We start from the raw sequence: 23,365 nt of genomic DNA, 5'->3' as shown, positions 1-23,365 counted from the left end.
GGGGGTCAGTGAACCTCCCCCGGGACCGCAGTAAAGTTCCTGCCTGGCAGAAACTTTGCCTGGATCTCTATCTTTTAACTGCATGGAACCTTCCAATTATATGGAGACGTGGATATTGATTAATCATTTGGTTAAGGTGTGTCTTCCCGGTTTCTCCATTATAAATGTAACTTTTTCCCATTTGTAATTAATAAGCCATTAACAGGGACACACTTTGAGACTATAACCACAGCACATTGGTTCCTGTTTCGCTTGGATACTCCACCAGGCACTGTTTTTACATGTCAAGAACCAACCACTTTAACTTCTTCCCTACTTCTACATTTTTCTCTCTGCTGTGGTATCACCACCCACCCAGATTATCCAGCTAGAAATCTTGAACCTCTCTTCCTACACGTAAACAGCCAGCACATTCTCATTCTGTCCTCATTCCCCAAATATTTCAAGTTCACTCAGAATCTTAATTCTGTGGTTCCTGTTGTTCTTCCAACTCAGGATACCATTTCTTCATTTATTTCTGACAATAGTACCTTCCAGACACCTATTCAGACATAATCTTGCCTTTGAAGATTTCCTGTCCCCTTCCTCAAAAGATTTAGGAAGCTTTCTAAAAGGGATATCTCATCATGATGTTTCCAAGGAAAAAGGCCATGTGCCTAATTGGAGGTTGTTTCTAATAACCTCTTTCTCCAGGTGAGTCATCAGTGACCAGCACAACACCAGGACATGGGTACTTGAGCTTTGAATCCCTAGCTACTTAAACTGTGGTCCAGAGGCCCGCAGCATCAACATTACTTGGAAACTTGTAAATGTAGAATCTCAGATCCCTTCCCACACCTGCACACTGAATCCTGCACTTTAATGAGATTCACAGGGATGCTTGTGGTATTATTTTTTTAAATTTGATTTTTTACATCATTCTTCATTTTGTGGCTTGTGGTATTTTAAATGTATCTGTCTCATGCTCAAAGCTCATTGTTTTTCCCAGAGTGTCAGATTCTCCCAAAACCATACAACCAAGTGTTCTGTATGTGTATATAGAGGGAGTTATTTTCACAGCTGTCATCTGAACTTCTTGTGGGGTAATTCTATTTAGGATTATATTGTTGGACTGTTTTCAGTGAGAAGATATTGAAACCCTGAGGACATGATCTGGGAGGAGTGAAACAAGGCAGAAGCTAAAATTCTTTGTATGTAAAAAAAAAACAACAAACAGAATAAAGTGTAGAGGAGAGCTAAAATGAAAGAGGAGGAGGTCAGTGTTGCACTTAATGTATGAATACATAATATTCAGATTTTAAGTGATTTGCTCTGTAGACATGTTGTAGTTCCTCTTCCTTCATCATTGGAAATGTTCAGGATAAGTGGTATTTTGGGAAAATTGAGTCAGTCAGGTTTTATAATTCTGGCCAGTACTAGATCCATTACCAAGTGTGAGGTGACCTCAGCTGATGTCTAACACTGGCTACCGCATTGTTAACCTTCTATAATATAAAAAACACACCTTTATTTATACTTTGTCATGTGTTGATATTCACATTTCCCTCATCTCAAATAAATTGGTCAAAGTGTTAGGGATATGAGAAATAATCTTGTGTTCCCTGTTAACTGGCATAAGTTAAGAAAATTTCTAGCAGAGCCCAAGTTACATCCTAGTAGTAAAGTAGAAATACTGTCATTGAACATTGCCTGCATTGTGTCTGGGAGCCTAAGAAAGTTACAGTTCCTCAGCATTGCTTTCTTCTCCAATATAATATAGTTAGTAGAATAACCTGTGTCACTGCTAAACATTAACGGAAATAATGCATCTCCGTTTAGGACATTTATTTCCCTTCACTTCCCATGTTTAGGAAAAAGAAAGGCTACTAAAATTAACAGTTTTCAGAAATTTATTCCTAAAAACATTTTCAGGTAACATTAACATATGACTGTGAAGTATTTTCCAAGTAGTAAACAATGAAATATATTGCTGTTATAAGGAGGGAAAATAACATTTTTAAAAGTACAGTATAAATCTTCACTAGTTAAGGTAAAACTATTCTATAACATATATTTTCAAAATCACAATGGCTTTAAAAAACCATTTTTAGATGAGGTCCAAAAGGAGGATTTCTGATAGGCAATGAGTCTTCCAAATACCAGTACGGGCAACCACACTTCTTTGATCTTGTGCTCTGCCATTTTCAACCTGTGACTTCCAAGGTCAGGATGCAGTCACTGATCACACCTAACTATGAGGGTAGCTGAGAAATGGGGGTGTCCCAAAGAAAGGGGTGATGCGTATCACTAACTAGGCAGTCTATGCCCAGAATGTTTGGTCTTCTGTTTCTAATCAGTTCCTGGAGGTCTAGTAGTGAAAGTTAATGGTTATAATATGAGCCCATGCTACAAAAGGCTTAGTTGTCAAAATAAAAACCTTATTGAATTCATGCATGACGCCACTAAAGCATGAAGCCAAGGGTTGAAAATCAAATAATTTTTAAGTTCATCCTGAATTAGATAAAAATTAAAATACTTGTTTTGAGACTTACAGCTAATTCACATTTTGCTGTCATAACATGGAGAGCTGTCATTGTAATTCATGAGTGAAGTGCTGGAGTTGGTTGGTACCATGGATTCTAACAAATGTGAAGGCTTAAGTAAATGCTGTGGCTTAAGTCATTCTGGTAGAGGCAATAAAATGGCTGTTTGAATGGCTCAGCGGGGATAAGGGGCATCACAAGATCAGAAGAATGTATGCAGGAGTGGAGCTATGTGACTAAACCTAACAAGTAGCTGGCTAGCCTGGGACAGTCAGTCTGAGAACTGTTGGGGTAAATGTAGAGCCAGAATCTTGTGGAGGGAAAAAAGGTATGGAAAAGCAGGCCTTACATAGCATTAGCCAAATGGAGTGAGAAAATATGGAACAGACTGTTTGTCTGTCATGGGTAGCTGGTGGAATTTCTAAAACTGCAAACACCTCTCTTTATGATGAATGAGATCAGGAAATCTCATAGACTATATGATTGAAGGAGTCACTTGGAAAGTCATTTATTGCCCTTGCAAGTCTCCAGATGCCTTGGCATGAGGTGAGATAAAAAGGCAGCCTTTTCGGGAAAAGAAAATGCATCATATAACAGCTGCCATTACTGAGCATGGATGGGGGGTCTTTGCTAGGCACTTGCACATCTCTATTTCAGTTGAAGGGAACTTGCTAATTTTCTTTCTTTTGAATGAAATGAATAAGTTATGTCAAATCACATTTAAAAATAGCGATTTTGGAGGGATAACCCGCCTTCGTCACTAAAAGTGATGGGAGGTGGTTTGCTAAAGATGAATATATTCAGAAATATAAAAGTTAAACTTGCTGATAACAATATTTAAACTGGTTGATTTGGATTAAAGTTTTTCTATTTGACATTATTTTCTAAAGAATTCATTAGTGATCGAAAAACATTTTAAAGAAAGTAATTGCCCAGGCTCTCTGTGTTTATTTATTTTGGACTAGGCACTATGTTTTCAAGAAAGTAAAAGTGTACTTATTGCTTGTTTGATGTCTTTGATTTGGGGAGGAAAAAGTATTCCTCAAACATTGGAGTCACTTGGGGAGTTTTAAAAATGCTGATCCCTGGGTCTTACTCCTAAAGTATGGCATTTTTGAGGGCGCTGTTCTTGAGTATTACTGGTATATGACAGAGGATGGGAAAAGGTGGGTCAAGCCAGATCACACGGGTCGCTTGGGCTGATAAGGTTAGGTTATACTTCATAGACAGGGGATAGTTACTGAAGAATTTTGAGCAAGATATGATCTGAGGAAATGAGACCATTTGTGAAAATATAGTTTCCCCCACTATCCAAAAGTAAAGCATTACTATGAAACTTACATAAATCAAAATGGTGTAAAAAATCAGAAAAATAATTGAGCATTCCTGTACCCCAAAATATAAATAACAGATAACTCAAATGCACTCAAATAACATACCATCTAGTAAGAGCACAACCTGTGATAAATATACAACCTGCACCAAGTAGTTCCAGGGGAAAGGGCCTGGTGGGCCTTGTTGCTCTGGATACCGTGGCGTCTTGAATCACTGCTGGGACACATAACACCATTCCTGCTTTTCTCCTTTTGGCGTAAAAGCGAAAATCCTCTTCACCTTGCTTTCAGTCAATAAGAACAGCTACTAATGCACATTTTTTCAGAAAAGTGGACGGACATAGCAGGCACATTCAAAAAGCTGGAGGTACCTGTAATCAAACGTCCTGCCTGCTTTTACACCATACTTCACTCCAAATGAAGGATGGAGTCCTTTTAGAATTGTGTCTCTTATAGAAACTAAGGAAAAAGTGAGTTAGTTTCTGCATTTGTTGAATTCTGTCAGTTGAAAATGTGGTAGTTACTTAGGCACATATACAGATTCCAGAGCTTTCTGGGATGTCTGAAGTACATATTGTATGTAGGCTACAATAGAGAAAGATGTTGACCCAGTGAACCTTAAATACAGCATATGGAGGAAGTAGAAGTGAGAAAAGTTCTCTATTTTTTAACAAAACTGTTAAAATGTCTACCTGGGAGTCATGAATTTCTCCACAGCATTCTAATGGGCTTCTTAATCACTGGCCCTAGGGCAAGACCACTTTGTTTTTATTTTACAGAAAAGAAAGTCCAATTAATGTAATGAAAACTTAGAATGAGTAAGAATTAGCAAACATACAGAGGGGGGAAAAGCGATGGTCCAATATCACTTAACTTGGCTTGTAGGTTAAAGGGAGAAACACACGCACAGATGCACACACACATGCATGCACGCACACACACGCAGATGCACACACATGCACGCACTCACGCACACGCACTCACGCACACACACACATTTACACAGGTCCAGTATTTTAGCAGTAAAACCCAGTATTTTAGCAATATACAACAAATATAATCAATATACAACAAATTCAGAATTGCTTTACGTTTCCCAAATGCTAAGACCCCATCCCAGTGTATACATATTTATTTCCAGTTAACTATTTTCTTATTGCTAAATACATTACTTTGACAATATACAACAGGGAATGTTAACAGCCTTTGCTTTTATTTCCTGGTGTGTGTACAGAGCTTCCACCGCCGAAGGTTTTGGGCTGGCAGGCATCTGGGTGCCTGGGCGGTTCATACAATGTATCCGCGGGTGTTGGCCGGCCGCTGCACTCCGGTCAGCAGATGTTGACAGCTGGCTCCCTCCGTCCTGCCAGCAGGTGTTGGCTGGCCAGCTCAACACCTGAAAATGGTGACACTGATGCCCAGATTGCCATTTTCTGCAAAAAGCTGGGCCGTGCTGGAGTCAAAAACCAGGCAGTCATTCTTCCTGATGGCTGTTTCAATTCCCTCGTGGATGGATTTCGGTTTGGCCTCCCAGGTCAGTCGCCGCTGCGATGCGTTCAGCTCCAGTCGGTAGATGAAATTTTCGGCTTGCTTGCGGTTCCCGATGAGCAGCACGATTGCAAAGAACTGCTGCTGACCGTGACATTTCTCCTGCTTCTCGAGGACGAGCATGAAGTGCGAATCGAAGCAAGACTGCATCATCACCCAATCTATGGCCCCGGGGAGGGTGATGTCGGTGGCCAGGAACACGATATCCTCGCCCTGCAGGGTGGTGATGCACTTGTGCTGCTGGACCAAGTGCGCCACGATGGTGTCCATGCGGCCTTGCCACCGGCAGGCCGAGCCGGGGCAGGGGCACGGGTAGCGGCGGTAGTCGCAGGTCTCCTCGTGCTCTGCGCGCTCCTGGTGGGGCAGCACATACTCGCAGCCGAACGGGTTGTATTTGCACGGGAACAGCACGGAATTGGCCACCTTCTCCATTGCCAGGTTGCGGATGGTGCCCAGCGGGCCGCGGCAGGTCGGACAGCGCGTGAGCTTCGGGCGGCAGTCGTGACATACCAGGTGACCGCTCTGGCACTGCAGGATGGGCGGCAGTGCGTAGTCAAAACACACCGGACACTCGAAGATACTGGCCAGGTCGCTGTTGGAGGCCATTGTGCTGCTCAGTGTGGACATCCTCCGGGGCGGCGACGCCGTCGAGCTCCTGGGAGGCGAGGTGGGCCTGGCCGGGGGTGTCGAGCTGCTCGTCGAGGCAGCCGTCGACGGAGGCGTCGGCGGAGGCGGCGGCGGTGGCGGCGAGGGCTCCTCAGAGCCGGAGCCGGAAGCCGAGCCGGACTCTGACTCATACTCGCTCCTCGGCCGGCGCCGGCCGGAGCCCCGACGGCCTTGGCCCTCAGCCCCGGCCACTGTGGACGGCTCCGCCGACTCGCTGAAGTGAAGGCTGATGCGAAGGTCGGGCAAGGAGAACCCGCCCAGAGGAGCTAGACGATGGCGTTCACCCTCCAGCTTGGCGCCAACGGTCGCTCTTCGTCTGTGGAGAGCGGGCTCGGCAATGGACCCCTCAGCCGGTGCGCCCCTCACTGGCTGCCGCCGAGCGCGCTCCTCATTGGCTGCCCGTCGGGAGCTCGCCCCTGATTGGCCACTGCCGAACATGCCACGCTGCACGCAACAGCTGCCTGTGTGACGTGGCCTGGCCGCGCGCCCGTGCCACGCACCGCCGCGCGCCTGCCCTGTGGCCGGTGGCCCGGAGGTGCCATCTCGGAAGGGGCTCACGTCACCCTGCGACCCTGTTGACTGACCAGCCGGGACGTCCAGGGCGCAGCGCTTTCGGGGCTGACCTGATGGCCGGCCCAGGCCCGTCCCGGGGCCTAGCCGCCCCAGCGCAGACGCAGGCAGTGGCGAGGCGAGGGCCTGGCGGCTCAGGGGGCGCAGCACGCCCTCGCTGGGGCTCGCCCTGACGGAAGCCCGCCCAGTGGAGGGAGGCCTGGCCGCTGACTGGCGCCATGCCGCCTTGCAGCATCCTGAGGCATAGCAGTGACGAAAGTCACACCCAGCGTTTGTTGCGTAAGGGCGAAGAAAGTGGTGTGGAGGCTGTTGAGTTTCCCTCTCTCGCTGCCCTCGGAGGTGCTTTTCCCGCCCAGCAGACACACTGGTTACAGACACGCAGGCAGACAGGGACGTTAATACCTCAGTGCGGAGACTTTCCTGTCACTTTCAGGCCTTTGAAAATAATGAGTATATTTCTCTTCTCATTTTTCTCCCAAGCCTAGAGTTTGAAAAATGGAATCAACGGAAGAAATGAAAAGCACATTTAAATGAGGGGGTGGATGGGAAGATGACAAGGTGAGAGGACCTGGGCATATAGAACGCGGATTCCAGGCGTTAGGCTGCATGTGAGGATTATGTAAAAACCACACCCAGCTCTCCCACATACTTACGGGTCCCTGCCCCACTCCAGCACCAGCCAGGTCTGAACCTGACACTTGTCATTTACTCGGATTTTCAAATACTCGGAAATATGACATTGATGTTTTCGCTTACCTGCAACCTCAAGGTAAACTCTTGTCTCTGATCATGAGTTTGTTTCAAACTGTTAAACTCCTGGAATATTCTAATTTGCAATGTGTATTTCAAGGAGGTAAAATTGGTGGAAGAAAATGAACAGGGCTTAGATACTCGATTGCAAATATGCTCCAGAGAGACTAGAGGAACTCATTGACATTCTCTGGAGCACTGTAAGCTTTTTGAAGCGAGCTTCCTTTCTAATAACTCAGAATTTTCCCAAGGCACCTTCCAACTTGTGTGTGATGGACAGGTTAATAAAAGCCAAACTGCTGCATTCGGAGACCATCTCACCCTTTCTTTAGCGTGGAGAACAGAAATGAAATTTTCCTCCTACGCCTGAGTGATGTGAGGATTGAAATACATTAACTTCCTTCTACCTGCCTGCTTCCGGCCTTTAGGACTGAACCTCCTTCCTGAAATTATGCCATTTTTGTTTATCCCCAGAAGTAAGGGCTGTTTTACCCTTACTTTTCCAGTATTAACTATCTCACGTGTGGGGTAGTTTTGCCAGTAGACTATCCAACTATTACCGAGTATTGTTAGCATTTGACCAAGGAGAATCCAGGGGCCCCGTATGAACTGGGTGCATGTTCTGAAATGGGGTGCTGCCATCTCCCACATGCTGCAAATGTGACAGATATTTAATGGAATTAGTGTGCATGGAAAAGAAAGAGGAAAGGGGGTATTACCAGTAGTTTCAATGAACACCCCAAATTTCTCTTCCCCTTGTGGGCAGATGCCCAGCCAAACCCAAAGTAATGCCAGTGAGGCTCCAAAGCTTGCCACAAGTTTAGGTCTTTTCTGGTGGTGGGGCACTAAGAAAGGGGGTGAAATGGATCAGGCAAGTCTGTGACAGAAGGAGTAAAATAAAAGTTCAGGTCAAAGTAATGGCTGCATCATCTTGTTGTCTCGTTAATGGTTGTCTCTGCCAAGGACAACTTCCACAGGCATGTCACCGATGGGTCGACTGACTCTCCTTCACATGTCTCCTCCAAGTCCTGCATGCAGTTTGGGCAGCAGAAGCAAGAACTGACCCTTCAGACTGCCTGCCTTCCGTGCCATCTAGCTTTACCTGACTTCTCAGCTTCCCGGAGGCTCCCATAGCGAGTCCAAGGAGGCTGCATTTAGTGGGAGTGGGGAGCGTGCTGCCTCTTCTAACAGTATTGGGGCCTAGAAAGATCACAGTGTCCAGAGACAAGAGACTCAGGACCTCGTGGTGGCTCTGCAGCCCCGAGTGTCATGGGACACGGATTCAGATTTATACATTTATGCTGTGCCTCTTACACATGTGTGTGTGCGCGTGCACACACTGGCTTGCAGTAAAGATGCACAGTATTGGGCTCATACTGAAATGAGTTCATGGTAAGGGCACAATCCCCAAGACTGTCCTCCAACTGTCCTCCGCTCAGATACCAGGGATAGTCCCAGGCTCTTGTAGCCACAAGCTGTACACTGGAGGTTCCAACTCAAGAAGCCAATGGCAAATTTAGGTTGTCACCTGTAAATCAGAGGTTCCCACGTCCCCCTCCTTAGCTCAATTAAATAGCTAGAGTGGCTCATAGAACGCGAACATGGTACTTACCAGATCACTGGTTTATTAACAAACGATACAACTGCACCTGATGAAGACATACAAAGGGCGATGTCCTCAACAGAAGACCTTCTGTTCTAAAGGAGTTTAGGGCCATCATTACGGCACATGTGATCATCAGTCCCCCAACTGAGCCCCCTCTTATGGATTTCTATGATGAACTAGGCCATTGATGACAGACTCAATCTTCACCGCTCCCCAAAAAGGAGGAGGTAACCCTGAAAGTTTCGTCATCTCTGTTCAGGGCTGACCAGTGTGTTAAAAGCCCCTGTTTATTAACATAAGCACAACTGGTGGAAACTGGGTATGAGTAACGAGACACCCACTTTACAGGTCATGCTCTGAAGTGGTTTCCAGAACTAGGACCCGAATATTAGATGAGAAGATGCTTAATATCACGAAATTCCAAGGTTTTAGAAGCTGTGAGCCAGAAACGGGCTGAAAACCAGACCTTTGGAAATATACTTTGCATGTTTGAATGACCAAGTATGGCTGTAGTTGTTCTCCAGCACAGCCCTGCAATGCAGTGACAGTGGGAAGGCAGGAGCCGCACGGGTAGGCAGCCGTGGGGACCCTGCCAGCGGATGGACAATTTAGGCAAAAACTTGTAAGCAGGACACTTGTACTTTCCTTCTTCTTAACAAAGTCAACGTCTAAGCCTTCTTCCTCGGGAGATCTTAAGCTACACGTTACTCATGACTTAAACCATTTCACAAAAAACCAAGGATGCTATGATCCCACGGCTAGTGAACCTCATTATATAGCAAAGACATGCTCTAAAAGGGTGGTGTCTATTTAGTCAGTTGGCCACTCAGTTGAATTATGGGAAAATGACCCTAGGGTGGGCCAGGGCCTCATGTTACCTGTTGTAATATTACATATGCTGTGTCACAGGAGGCAGGGGCCTCCTACTGCTTCTCTAACCCTCTTGAGTCTCCTTCAGCTACATTCTGCCACCCATTGGAAAGGCTGGAATGTACTGGGGCTGCTGTTTGCATGGCCTTTTGCCCATGGAACCTGCTGAGACTGTGCCCCAACATCTGCAGGAGCCAGACTTCAATAATTTTATTATGAAGCAGTTTTCCAACATCAGACACTCTTTGTCTCTTAAAGTGTAATCCTGACTCTATCCTGTTTAAGGATGCGGGAAATATTTAGGTGCCTTTTCCTTGAGGTACAGGATATAGAAGAAACAATGTGCAGGTTACTTGTGAAGCTTGAAAGCTCTGTCCGAAGTGGTCATACCTGCCTGGACAGCAGGCAGGTGGAGAAGCCGAGTATCTTCTCTTATTACCCCTTCCTGTCCCTAAGCCCTTTGCCCCACCAAAGGTTACCGCAAGACTGGCTTCTAACAGCATAGATCAGTTTTACTTGGCCTTTCATACTCTACAGAGATGAAATTGTAAGGTGCTGCGTTTGTGTCTCGCTTCTTTCCCTCCACGCTGTGAGATTCAGGTTATTGGAAAATTTTAAACGCAAAAGTTCAATTCTTGTTTATCCCTTTGAGGGTTAGTGTCTGGTATGGAGCAAGAACAAAGTATTTCTATTAGAAAAGTTGATTCTCGGGGCCTTAAAAATCCAGCCCTTGGAGTTTAGAGAACACTTTTTTTCCCCCAAATTATTTCTTCCTTATTTTGTTTTTCTTAGGAATCAAGCTCAGGTTATAATTATTTATGTTTCTTATGACGAGTTAAGGTTGATTACAAAAGTAGCTGTAGCCTTGAGTATGGAAGCCTTGCACAGAAATCATATCAGAACAATTTCTTGAAAGCATTTACATGTGGAAGTGGCACTCGACCCTCACTCCAGCCACCCAGAATATCCTATGTGCATGTTTCATGTAAATCAGGATGTGTTAGATTATTTGTTGACGATTCTTTATTATGGCTGCTTTTCTGTGTTATATGCTTTAAAATGTAGATGAGCAGAGCTCGGTACCATCGAGAGTGGCGAACGGGGAATAAAAGGCACATCTTTGGTTCTGATCGCAGACTGTGCCAGCTTGCCCTGGAGTTCTCGCAGCCTCATTTCGAAGGCCACCTTGAGCTAGTGTCTCAGAAAGGCTCGCAGACTGGTCTGGGCACACGTGAGCTGCTGCCTCCCTGTCCTGTGCGCAGCCGGTCTGGCTCCTCCTGATTGCCTCCTGCTGCTTTCCAGGGCTTGCTTCTGCTCCATCATCTGTTTTCCTTTGCACTGAAACCTCCCTCACAGTCCACCTTTTCATGAAGTCTCTGCCATCAGCCACCCGCGCCCTTCTCTTCTCATCCTCATGGTTCATGTTACTTTCCCATGCTTCATGTTCTCTGTTTTTCTTTTTTCAAATTGGTTATAAAGTCCACCGCCAAAAAGAAAGTGTGTGTGAGGGGAGGGAGTTAAGACATATTAAAAAGGACATGATTTGTACACTTTTTTATTTTTATTTATGCTTACAGAACTGGGGTACAGGCCAGAGGTGTGGTGGGTGAGAGGATTCACCAGAGACAGAGTGGGGAGCAGGACAGGCTGACTGATGAGGGGAGCAGTGTGCGGGTCAGGGGAGGTCTGCAGCACTCTGGGGGTCAGCTCCCTGGTGGGGGACAGAACTCATGCTGCAGTGGCTTCGTAGAGCTTCATAATGTGGCACTTTAATCCGTTGTGCCACCAGGGAGAGCCTGATTTGTGCACTTTTAAAAACTATGTTGTCCTCTTATTTTACTAACCATTTAAAAGTATGAATTCTTAAGGGAGAGCCTTGGACTGTAGTTTCAGTACTCAATTTGCAGACACTTTTATGTAATTTTAGTGCTTAATAGTTGCTTCAGATGGAAACATTTGCTATAATGATTAAATTGTTAACCAAGATTTAGTTTCTTAGATTGTTGTTTGGATAGTAGGAAATACAATAAATACTATTTGAGATTTTTTTTTATTTAAAAAAAAAAAGATTTAGCATTTCACGCATAATGTTGATTGTGAGTTTTTTGAAAAGGGACAAAATCTTGTACTAGTAACACCCTGATTTCTTTTAATTAGGAAAATGCCTTTATTACTTTTAAATATTCCAATATTCAAAGCAAAAACCATGCTAATGACATTGACACAACTTCCCAAAATACAGAAAAATGACTCCCCTACAGAAATCTTCCCATCCTCACCCCAGGGCTGTTACAGCGAAGCCCTGGAGAAAGCGGGGGCGGGCAGAGAAGACAGCAGAGGCGGCTCTCTGGGTAACCAGAGCTTTCCCTGTGCATGCAAAGCCCAGACTGAGTTCCAAAGACCTGTGACGCCTCTGCAGGACTCAGTGCACACACGTCTGTGGAAGAGGCGGCCTCTCTGTGCCAGCCGCCACAGCAGCCTGTGGCCTGCAGCTTGTGACTGACAAATCATAGCAAAGCCCTGATTTTAGCCTTCACTGATTCCCATTGTGTATTTTTCTCCCCTGGACAATTTCAAGCCACCCACATGTTGTCAGTCAGTTCAAAGTCTTCCTGAATGTTTAAGGGTCAGCTCTTACTGGCCAGGGTGACCTGGATCATACCCCAGCAGACAATGCTGTAAATGAGAAGTGAATTTGAAATAAGCATTGAACTCTCCAAGATGCTTGGGAAATCTGTTGTTTGGTTTTAAGTCATCCTTTTACCTTCTAGTATCCCAACAGAAACATTTATCAGGAAATAGATTGACATGGACAAATGCCAGAGGCCAGTGCTTCATTTTTAGAAGCAGCTTATCAGGTGCTCAAGTGTGACAAGCACCACAAAGTGACTCATCTGGAAGACGTGTGGCTTGGTGTTACCTTAGCTAATCAAGCAACTCTTCGAACCTCAGAACTGTGCTGCAGTTTTAATTTTTGAAATGAAAATGTTACCACAGTGCAAAATGTATTCCCAACCTATTGAAGCGCAGAGTGGGAGGCGCTCAGTTGGTGAGATGCTGAAAATGGTCTGCGAAGCTGTGGGAAATTGGTCAGAGCTCCAGAGTGGCAGCAGAAAGAGGTCAGGACAGCAGGGCACCTCCTATAGAGAGAGCCCTAGAAGCAACCAAAGACCATATACTGCTGGACGTTTCAGAGTAATCACCTGGAGAGCAGCAAAACATTCTCGTAAGTAACCATGTGAAGGTCATTTGTAAACATGTCTACGTAGGAAAACTGGGCTAGTGAGCTCAGAAGATTCTCAAATAGGATTCATCTGAGATGTAAGAAATTTGGACTTTTCACTAGCCTCAATCCAGATCTTTGGAGGTTTATCATTTCTGGGTTACAAGGAAAGAATGAGGTAAAAGGCACAAGCCATCTGTTCAAAAGTCATATTAAGGAATCCTGAAGTGTGTGAGTGCTATCTGGGCCCTAACTCTTTGTTTTCTAACCAAGGCAGAAGTAGGAACTGACTCAGACAACCAATTATTTATTTTCTTGAATAAAAATGATCTCACTGTATAAAAGAGGCTCATTTCCACAAGGAAGGAAAAATCAAAGAAGAGATACAAATAGTTTGTATCCAAAGGACCTCTGTAACCAATGAAAAGAATTTCTCTGGAGTGCAGAACTCAAAAAAAGAGAGTATTTTGGTGAAAATTACAGGGTTTTGAGATATTAAAGTCCTAACTCACAGTACTTAGAATGTGACTTTATTTAGAAGTGGGATCAGTGCAGATGTAATTAGCTAAGATGATGTCATACTCAAAAATCTTCAGCAAAAATGCTAGGAAACCCAGTTCAATAGCACATTAAAAGAATTATACACCATGACCAAGTAAGACTTCTTGGCATGGAAAAGTGGTTCAACACATGAAAATTAATGAATGTAATAGAACACACTAACAGTATGAAGAACAAAAGCCACATAATCAGATCAGCTGATAAAGAAAAAGCACTTGACAAGATCCAACAGCTTTCATGATAGAAACACCTAAGGAGGAATAGAAGGAAACTGGCTTGACATAATACATGAAAATTCACATATGTGAAAATCCCACAGCTGACATTATACTCAGTAGTGAAAGACGGAGAGCTTTTCCTCTAAGACCACAAGACGTGGATACCCACTCACACCACTTTATGCAACATAGTATCAGAAATCCCAACCAGAGCAATTAGTCAGAAAAAGAAATGAAAGGTTTCCAAATTGGAAAGGAGGAAGCAGAATTATCTCTGCAGATGACATATTCTTGTATGAAAGATCTAAAGCTTCCACACCAAAAAATATTAAAAGTACTCAGCAATTCAGCAAAGATGCAGGATATAAAACCAACGCACTAAAGTCAATTGGAGTGAAGTTGAGTGCTTATCTTACAACTGTACACAAAAGTCAACTCAAAATAGTTTAGCAACCTAACCTGAAGATGCAAAATGACAAAACTAAAGGAAAACTGATGTGGAGGTCCCTGGGATTCTGGCTTTGACAGTGATTTCCTGGAGGTGGTGTGGGACATGTGGAAAGCAAAAGCGTAAGGAGGGGACTCTGTCAGACTTCAGATTGCACATGAGGGCCAGCGGGGATAGGCAGCGAGGGGATGGGAGAAAATATTGGCATATCCTCTATTTAGTAAGAGATTAACATCTGGAATATCCAGAATATACTAGGAAACCCTGCAACTGAGCAACAACAGCAAAATAAATAGCATGTTTAAAGATGGCCAAAAGACTCTTGAAAATACATTTTCCCAAAAAGACATTCAAGTGATCAACAAGCATATGAGCAAACATTAGCTAATCATTAGCAAAGTGCAACTTAAAATCTTAATGAGACTATAGAGACTGAGGTGAAAACAACGATCTAGCAAGTCTTGGCGAGGATAGGGTGTGGAGTCACTGAGCACTGTTGGTGGGATTGTAAAGTAATGCAGCCACTGAGGAAAAGTGTTTGACAACTCCTAAGATGTTAAATCTGACGACCATAGGATCCAGTGTCGCCCCTCGGACGCACATCCATAAGTACAGGCCTCAGAGTGATAGTCACACGCCCTTATTCGTAGAAGCAATGGTCCCAGTGGCCAAGTGTTCATCTTCAGATAAAATGTGACCTATGCATACAATGAAATCATCTGCAGCCTTAAAAGGGAGGAATTCTGTCATGTAGTACATGGCTGAGCATTGTGCCAAGTGAAACAAGTGTCACAAAACGACAAATATTGTGAGCTGACTGATAGGAGGTAACCCAGTCAGTCAGACAAAATAGAATAACGGAGACTGGGGCTGGTGGTGGGAAGAAAGGGAGCTTTGGGGAGCTCTTGCTCAAGGGGTGCAGAGTTGAAGTTTTGCAAAATAAAAGTGCTGGAGAGCTGTTGAGCAGCATTGTAAGTATATGTGGCAGTTCAGCCATGATGAACTATCTACTTCACATGGTTAAGATGGTAACTTTTGCATCTCCCCCCCCGCCCCACACACAATTAAAAAAGAAAAGGTGGGGTAGGGTGGCCCCGATCCAGTTTGACTGAAGATAGCTGTGTGACGACGCCACATGGGAAGACGCTGCGTCAATGCAGAGGGTCCGAGCGGCCCGGCACCAGGCCAAGGAGTGCTGGGGCTCGTCAGCATTCCACGAGCGCCAGTCTGCCCTGCGGAGCTCGGAGGGCGCAGCGTCCGGCGGCAGACACCTTTGCTGCTCGACTCCCAGTCTCCAAACCATGGGACAGTGACTGGGTGTGTCCTGAGCCATCTGGGTCATGGATCCTCACGCTAGTGCCTGAGGAAACAGATACATGGGCTTTCTTGCTCCTCTGGTTGCTGGTGGTGAAGCGCTTGGTCTGCTGAGGCCAACTGCTGTGTCCCCGTGGCCCACTAGGGTCTGAGCCTTGCCAGTGCCGCAGGACTGAGCCTGCGAGTGGACCTCCAGCCCGGCACGTCTCCAGGTGACAGCGCCCCATGGACAGCGTGAATGCAACCTCGTCAGCACCCGTCACTGTACCCACCATCCAAACTGCTCTTGAATTCCCGATCCATGGAAATGGTGAGGTAATAACTGTTTGCTGATTTAAACTGCTAAGATCACACCACTCTCTTGCCCACCTGGGACTATGCAGGTGGGGATAGTCCTTTTCTTTCTCCTTTTCCTAATAAGCCTGTCCTTTTAAAATGTAAGAGGAAAATTTAAAAATAAATAAACTGCTAAGACCCAGGGTAGTTTGTTGTGTAGCGACAGAAAACTACCAGGTAACCATAGCACCGACATTGGCCATCAAATACTTTACCACTGAGCTGGGCCCCCTCACCCCTCAGCATTAACATTTGGAATGAAACAAAGACATTTAGGCATAGCGACCGAGAACCACCCTTTTTTCAGCTCAGGGTGCTATTTTACATTCTTGGGGAGAAGAAAGGTCTGTGTTTAATGCGGTTCTTGGATGTGCAAGGTATGGCTGTTTTTATGGTGGTAAGAATGTTGTGGTCAGATATCAAAACTAGATTAGAATGTGACCGCTCATGCTTGAGCGACCACGAGAGGGTGAAGTATTTTGAGTGATTGAAAGCTGTTGGCCTCGCATGCCTCAGCGTGTTTTCATTGTACATTCCAGATCTTCGGGTGATCTGCTGGGTCCCTCACTCGCATTGCATGCTTCAGGACACACAACTTCTTATGTCACCTAGTGACACATCACAAAACTCAGTCAATTTCACAGCAGGTTAATTAGGTAAACCCCAACACCCGGGGATGTTTTTCAGAATTGTTCTCTGAGATTCACCCAAATGCAGAAACTTTTCTCTTAGTAGCTTGCTTTTCTGCGTTTCTAAATGACCAAAAGATAAAAGATTATGCTGCAGAAATTTTCTGTAGCTTGTTCCTTAAAGCCTAAAATCTTTACTATCTGTTCCTGTATAGAAAAATTTGATGATCTCCAGCCTAAGATTTATTTAGCTGTAGAAATATCTTAGGGCCAGATCATGAGATTCATTTTTCTGATAGGATGAAATTTCTGTCTTAATTACAAATTTCCAAACTTTCCTTTATAAATCCTATGTTGGGTTGCCAGACGGTGTTTGATGGAGTGATGAAAAATATAAAATGCTATATTAATTTTTCCCTAGGTCCATAAGTATCATCATAGGTATTTTTCTCCCTAATGTGCCAAAACAGCAGTAATCACATAGCCAAGCCCTTTCCCCTTTTTTAGGTGAGTAAACTGAGGCTGGCAGCCGACTAGAAGAGCCAGAACTGAGAGCCGCGTTTCCCGCGTTATGCCCTGCTGCTGTTCTTAGTCCTGGTGACATCTCACCAGTCAGGGTGGCACTGTCAAAACCGAGCCATTGCTAAGTCACTCCATGCCAGTGTATTCTGAGTGGTTCCTGTCCCTGGTGCCACTAGGCTAGAAGAAATGTTCCTACTCGCCCCACGGAGAGAAAATTCCCGTTTTCCTGTTGTTTCAGTTGCTTTTGAGTTGTGCTCTAGACCTGAGTTTCTAGCCCACCGTTTTGTCACGGAGCCATGTTAGAATCACTCGCTGGTATGTGTGGTGTGTGTGTATGTAGGGGAATGGGGTTCCGTACCATGCTCAGATTCTCTTATTCAACGAGTCTGCATGGAGCCTAACATATTTGTAGTGTTCTGATGATTTCAATAGGCCCAGCTGTGTTAGACTCTATGATACTACGTTTTACAGAAAGCAAAGTATTTTCACAAATGGTGAAATACCTCAACCTGAGAACATAGCTCTGATTTTTAAAGTGTCTTAAGCCTGACTAGTTCTTAAAGAATGGAGTAATTTTAATTAAGAGTTTTCTTTTAAGGGAACAACTGTATATTACACAGACTGTATCAAAAGATAATAGAGAACGAATCAAGGCAAGTCAATTTGGTCTCCATTTGACGTTCATCTTTATAAGGCTGTTATAATTACCTGCAGTTTTCCCCTAGTGCCTAATACCTACTTTATGATGTGGAGAAAGCAGTTATCTAAATTGTACAGCAGTAGGTATAGTAACCAGTGATCAGTTACTGGTCTGGCAGCCAGCTAGGGGAGAGCCAGAACTGAGAACTACTTTCTCTGCGTTATGCCCTGTTCTGTAGAGTTTGGGATCTGGACTGGTTCGGTCAACATGGCCCCCTTCGGACAGAACAGTGAAACTGAGGAAAACAGTGTATGCTTTTCTACACCTCTATATCTTTGTTTATTCATATAGATAGGATTTGAAATATTCCAATTTCTAAATACTGAAAAAATTTTGATTCAGGAAAACATATTAAAAGACAGCATGTAATTTTAATGTAAATTTGATTATATATATTTGAATATATAGATCATACTCCAATGTGCCATTTTCTAAGAGGTTATAAATATTTCCAATTAAAGAGGAAGAATTCTTCAATCAATTTTTTTGCCATTTGGAGGATATTTAATACTCCACTGAGCATGAAGTTATAGACATGGCAGCTGTGTGTGAGGCAATTTACTGCTGAGGATCATTTTACCTCTCTGTGCTCAGTATACAATTTTCTAAACCTTTGCATTGACTGCTTAGATGAAATAGTTCCCCCATGCAGCCAAAGAGGAGAAATTACATGTTTCTTTGTCAAAAACTGCTCAGTATTCTAAAATAACATTAGATTTGAGGCTGTAAGTCCCTCAAGGTACCCGTTAATCATAGCAACTTGCCCCTATTTGGTTTAGTCAACCACATCCACAAGGCAGCTAGGGGACAGTTTCTCAGCCCTGCAGCTGTTGACATGTGAGTTGAGGAAGTCTGTGGCAGGGGCGCAGGGTCCTGTCCTTTGCGCCACAGGCGCCCCTGACCTCTCCCACTGGCTGCCAGGAACACCCTGAGCCGTGACCACCAAGAATGTCTCAGGTGCGCCCACTGTCCACTTGGGCAACTGCCCCAGTCGAGAGCCTCTGTCCTGGCGCCTTGGGCGCTGGCATCAGGCTTGGAAGATGGCTGCTTCCTGAGGAGCGAGGCATAAAGTGATTCAGTCTGTGACACGGCATCACAACTGCAACAGACACTCCATTGATCAAGCCTCGAAGACGTTCGCTCTTTCAAAAAGGCAGATGCCTTCTGATCACTGTGGGAGTTGAAGCTGAAAGTGTGTCTTCATTTCAGCTGGAGGGAGCTTTTGATTGTATGCTGCTGGGGGCTGTGCCTTTGGAGGGGCTGGGCCATCTTCAGTACAGATCAGGTAGGCGGGACGGGACAGAAGACGCTGGCTCCCCCAGGAGGTCGGCCTCTGCACGCTAGCTGCCTTGTGGATGTGGTTGACTAAATCAAATAGGGGCAAGTTGCTATGATTAACGGGTACCTTGAGGGACTTACAGCCTCAAATCTAATGTTATTTTAGAATGCCTCAGCTCTGCTGAGGACCGTGGTTCTGCTCTTTAAGCCCCAGAGAGCCACTGCCACACAGCCTTGTCTTTGTGGCCTGCAGCACTGCCCCGCTGCGCCCCTCAGAAGCTGGTGGCAAGCCCTGGCTTTTGTGTGGTGGTAACGGCTTTCAGGACGCAGTCGGTAGTCGTAGCTCCTGTGCAGAGACCCGGTCTGTGGTGTGCACGCTCCTTTCTGTGAGTACCTACCTGAAAAGGGCGTTTCACCGTCTGGCTTCTTGCCCCTCCAGAAGTGGACACCACGTAATGAATCTGCACCCGGAAGCCTGCCAGCTGGCACATGAATGTGCCTAGTGCACTCTGGGGCGAAGCCATTGACCAATGGCCTGAATCTGAAAAGGAGTCAGTGGCACTTAGTGGTAGTGAAGCTTTGGTAACAGAAATCCACGCGTGCTGTCCACAGAGTCCACATTCTACACACGGCTCTGCCAGGGTTTCAACATGCCCGAAACAGGTACCCAGAAGCATAAGGTCTTCAAATTAGTACGGGTCCCGTGGCAGGAGCAGCTGCCCTTGTCTCACTGGACACAGTCACTTGCCCCTGTGGTACTGAGGCTTCAGAATGTACTTTTGGATTGTAACAAGCAGGTTTTTTTTTTTTTAAAAGATTTATTTATTTGTGCATACAGAACTGGGGTACAGGCCAGAGGCTCAGGGGCGGCGAGAGACCTCACCAGAGACAGAGTGGGGAGCAGAACAGGCAGATCGACGAGTACACTGCTGAGGGGAGCAGCAGGCGGGTCAGGAGAGGTCTGCCGCGCCATGGGGTCACCTCCAGGGCAGGCAGGGATTGAACTCATGCAGAAGTGGCTTTAGCTTCCCAGTGCTGCGGTTTAACCCGCTGCGCCACCAGGGAGGGCCGTAACCAGCAGGTTTAAAGTGAATCTTGCAAGGATTTTTTTTTTCAAGTTGTCTGCTTTCTAGAATTACTTAATGATTAACATATCTTTATTCAGGCCACATAACACCAGAGGTTTTTTCATCCAAATAAACTTGTAAACTTTTCCCTACTTTTTATTCCATATGCTAAAGGTTCCTGCTCACACTGTTAACCACTGCAAAGAAATTCTGGAGTTGCCCCTTAAAACCTAGACTGTTTCAAGTTTACTTATTATTTATGGGGTGCTAGATACTCTAGTAAGCCGAAGACAGAAAGGTTAAGACATGTATCTGACCCAGGCAACGGTGACATTGGGGAGATAGTATGCAATACAGAGTAGTGATTGCAAGATTAAACAGTGCATGAAAGAGGCGGCGATCCAGCAAGGGCCAGTCAAGGAAGGCTTCCTGGTGGGGAAAGATGAGTCAAGCTCAAATGATACATAGTGAGGCAAAGAGGTTGAATGGAGTTTGAAGAGTGGACACAACCCTTCACCAGGAGAAGTGGGCTGCTATAACAAACCGCCCTGGAGTCAGCCTGGAAAATACACCAGGACGATTTTAAGTTGTCTGCTTTTAGAATTACTTAATGATTATCACTTCTTTATTCAGGCCACACAACACCAGAGGTTTTTCCTGCATTATGTCATAATCTAATGCAGGTCAGCAGGGTGGCAGGAAATGGCTGCTTCGCTCCAGGCTGTTTTTCAGAGAGCAGGCTCCTGCCAGCTTCTGAAGCCCTGGATTCCTCCGCTGGCCTCTGAGCTTCCTCTTCCCCTGGTGGTTGACTGCAGGGTCTTCAGTGGGACCATCCAGTTCCCGCTGTCCCAGAGCCAGTCTAGTGAACACACACAGCGAAAACCAACACATCGAAGAAACGGGGCTGACTTCCATGGGAGGGTGAGAGACAGCTTTTCTGGAGAGGTGACATTTAGCTGAGACATAAATGGCACGATGGAGCCATCCGCAAGAATATTAGAAAGTGGGGGACAAGCAAAGAACTGTTAAGAGTCAGGGCCCTTCGCTAGGAAGAAGCTAGTGAGTCTCAGGCCAGTGTGGCTGAGTTAGTGGGTGAGTGGCGAGTGGGCAGGTGTGCCTCAGAGGTGGGCAGAGGTTGGTCAGCTCAGGAAGGACATTGTCCGCTAGATGAAGCAACAAGTTACTAGATGTGCACACAGCCGCAGTGAGAGTGAGTGAGGGTGAGGTAGTAGGGATGGAGGGGAAGCAGCCACACAGCTTGCTCTGACACAGGTGATGTGTGCATGATGTGGCTCTAGAAAAGGAATCAGGAGCCACTCCTTGAGCTCTGACTGGGCGGCATGGCCTCTACTGAGCTCTGACGGCCCGGGGAAGGCTGACTGGCAAGAGGAAGAGTTCTTCCTGAGCCACGGTAAGCTTAAGGCAGCCTGTGAGGCCTCCACAGGGCTGTCCTGGTGGCCTTGGGCACATGAACCAACTGATAGAAGCCTGACAATGAAATCTGAAAGCTGTCAGTCTGGCTGAGTTGCCCAGTCGGAGCGTACAGAGAGAGGGGAGAAAGGGTACCAGGGCTCTGAGGTGCTCAGCATGGAGAGATAAAGACAAAGGCGAAGGAACCGCCAAAGGAGAATGCAAAGAAGTGTCCCTGATGTGGAAGAAGCCTCCAGGGAGTGGGGGGAGAAGGGAAACCGGGGAAGTCCCAGGCCTTAGAAAAGGGATGTTTTTATTTTACCTCTTTAATCTCTGTATCCTGTGACCTCAAGAAACTTTTTTTTTTAAAAAAAGATCTATTTATACATACAGAACTGGGGTACAGGCCAGAGGTGCAGGCAGTCAGGATTCGCCAGAGACAGAGTGGGGAGCAGAACAGGTGGATCGACGCAATATTACATTCCTGCAATATTACACACTGCTGATGTGAGCAGTGGGCGAGGCAGGAGAGGTCTGCGCACCATGTGGGTTAGCCCCTGGCCTGGGATCCAATTTGTGCTGAAGCAGTTGTAGCTAGCTTTGCAGTGCTGCGCTTAACCCATTGCGCCACCAGGGAGGGCCTAGAAACTATTTAAGCGCCACCTCCATTGGGAATCTGGTAAAGTCCATGTGCAGCCTCACGACGAGGGCGTCCCCACGAGGGCGTCCAGAAGACTGGGTGAGTGAGCAGTCAGGGAGAAGAGGCCCCTGAGCAGCTCCCTCTGCTGCCATTGGTTTTGAGATGCAGACGTTGAAGTCAAGAAGACTGACTTGTAGTGTCAAGTCCAAAGATTTGAATTCAGCTTCCAGTGTAACTGGCCCAAGCTTTGTGTGATTCTGGGGTGTCGTTTAAGGTCTCTGGACCTCTGTTTTCTTTCCTGTGAGCCCCTGTATACTGATGGTCACTCACCTCACTCTGGGCAGAACCAGCTTTCAGACCGCAGAAGCTCCTTCCAAACTCCTGTCAGACTTTCCTCCCCAGCGACGGTCACGCTGCCTCGACGTGCTGTCTGCTTGATGCGCGCCCGGTTACTCATGCCACCACCCTGGAGGGGAGTACTAGTACTGTCTGGGTCGCGTGGCAACTGTCATATGAGCTCTCTCTTCCGATCGCAGGAATGTAATATTGTGCGAGGTCTCCAGCCCTTGGCTCTAGCCTCTGCTACCCCAGGGCCGGCTGCTGCTCACCCTGTAGCTCGCTGAGCTCAGGAAGTCAGAGGCGTGTCCAGCCTTGCTCACCCGGAGATGCCGCCAGCTGCTCTGTGGTGTGGGTTGCGGAATGGTGTGCTGTGAGTGTGGCTAATGTCGCTCTCTCCGTTGTTAATTTATCTGGTGTGGGTGCTCACATTGTGTTGTCCTTTGGCGACACAAAGAGGACCTTGAGGTGATGCATAGGAGGAGATAGAAACAACTATTTGTGATAAAAGGTGTCAGTTATGTGGTAGACAAGTATTTATGTTGCATGGGGCAACTGTGAGTGGAGAACTGTTTGGAATCCGGAGGATGAGGGTGGGAACAAGGGCTGGAAAGCTCTGAAGACCAAGTTGTAATTTTCCAATTGCAGAAGTTAGAGAAAGAGCATTCGAGGCCAAGAGAATGAAGGGCGAAGGCTTGGTGGTGAAGAAGCTTGTTGGGCTCTCCTGGAGAGAGAGCCGTAGTGTGTCCAGTGTCACTGGGGAATGGGGAGGGGTTGGAAGAGGCAGCTGGCTGCGTGGTGCCGTGTCTGAAACGGC

The 23,365-nt window shown here is 46.0% G+C and overlaps 1 protein-coding gene across 1 annotated transcript; it reads right to left on the bottom strand.

The window, feature by feature from the left end:
- Positions 1 to 5,245: 5,245 nt before the first annotated feature.
- Positions 5,246 to 6,508, bottom strand: LOC101624805 (E3 ubiquitin-protein ligase Siah1-like). Its single transcript, XM_004690065.1, has one exon. It carries the CDS (start codon positions 6,506 to 6,508, stop codon positions 5,246 to 5,248), a length of 1,263 nt encoding a protein of 420 aa, XP_004690122.1.
- Positions 6,509 to 23,365: the final 16,857 nt, after the last annotated feature.

The sequence above is a fragment of the Condylura cristata genome, unplaced genomic scaffold, assembly GCF_000260355.1.
Source record: "Condylura cristata isolate star-nosed mole 26May11 unplaced genomic scaffold, ConCri1.0 scaffold00027, whole genome shotgun sequence".
Lineage (NCBI taxonomy): Eukaryota > Metazoa > Chordata > Mammalia > Eulipotyphla > Talpidae > Condylura > Condylura cristata.
Note: the sequence above shows the minus strand (reverse complement) of the source record. Positions and strands in the feature narration are given on the sequence as shown.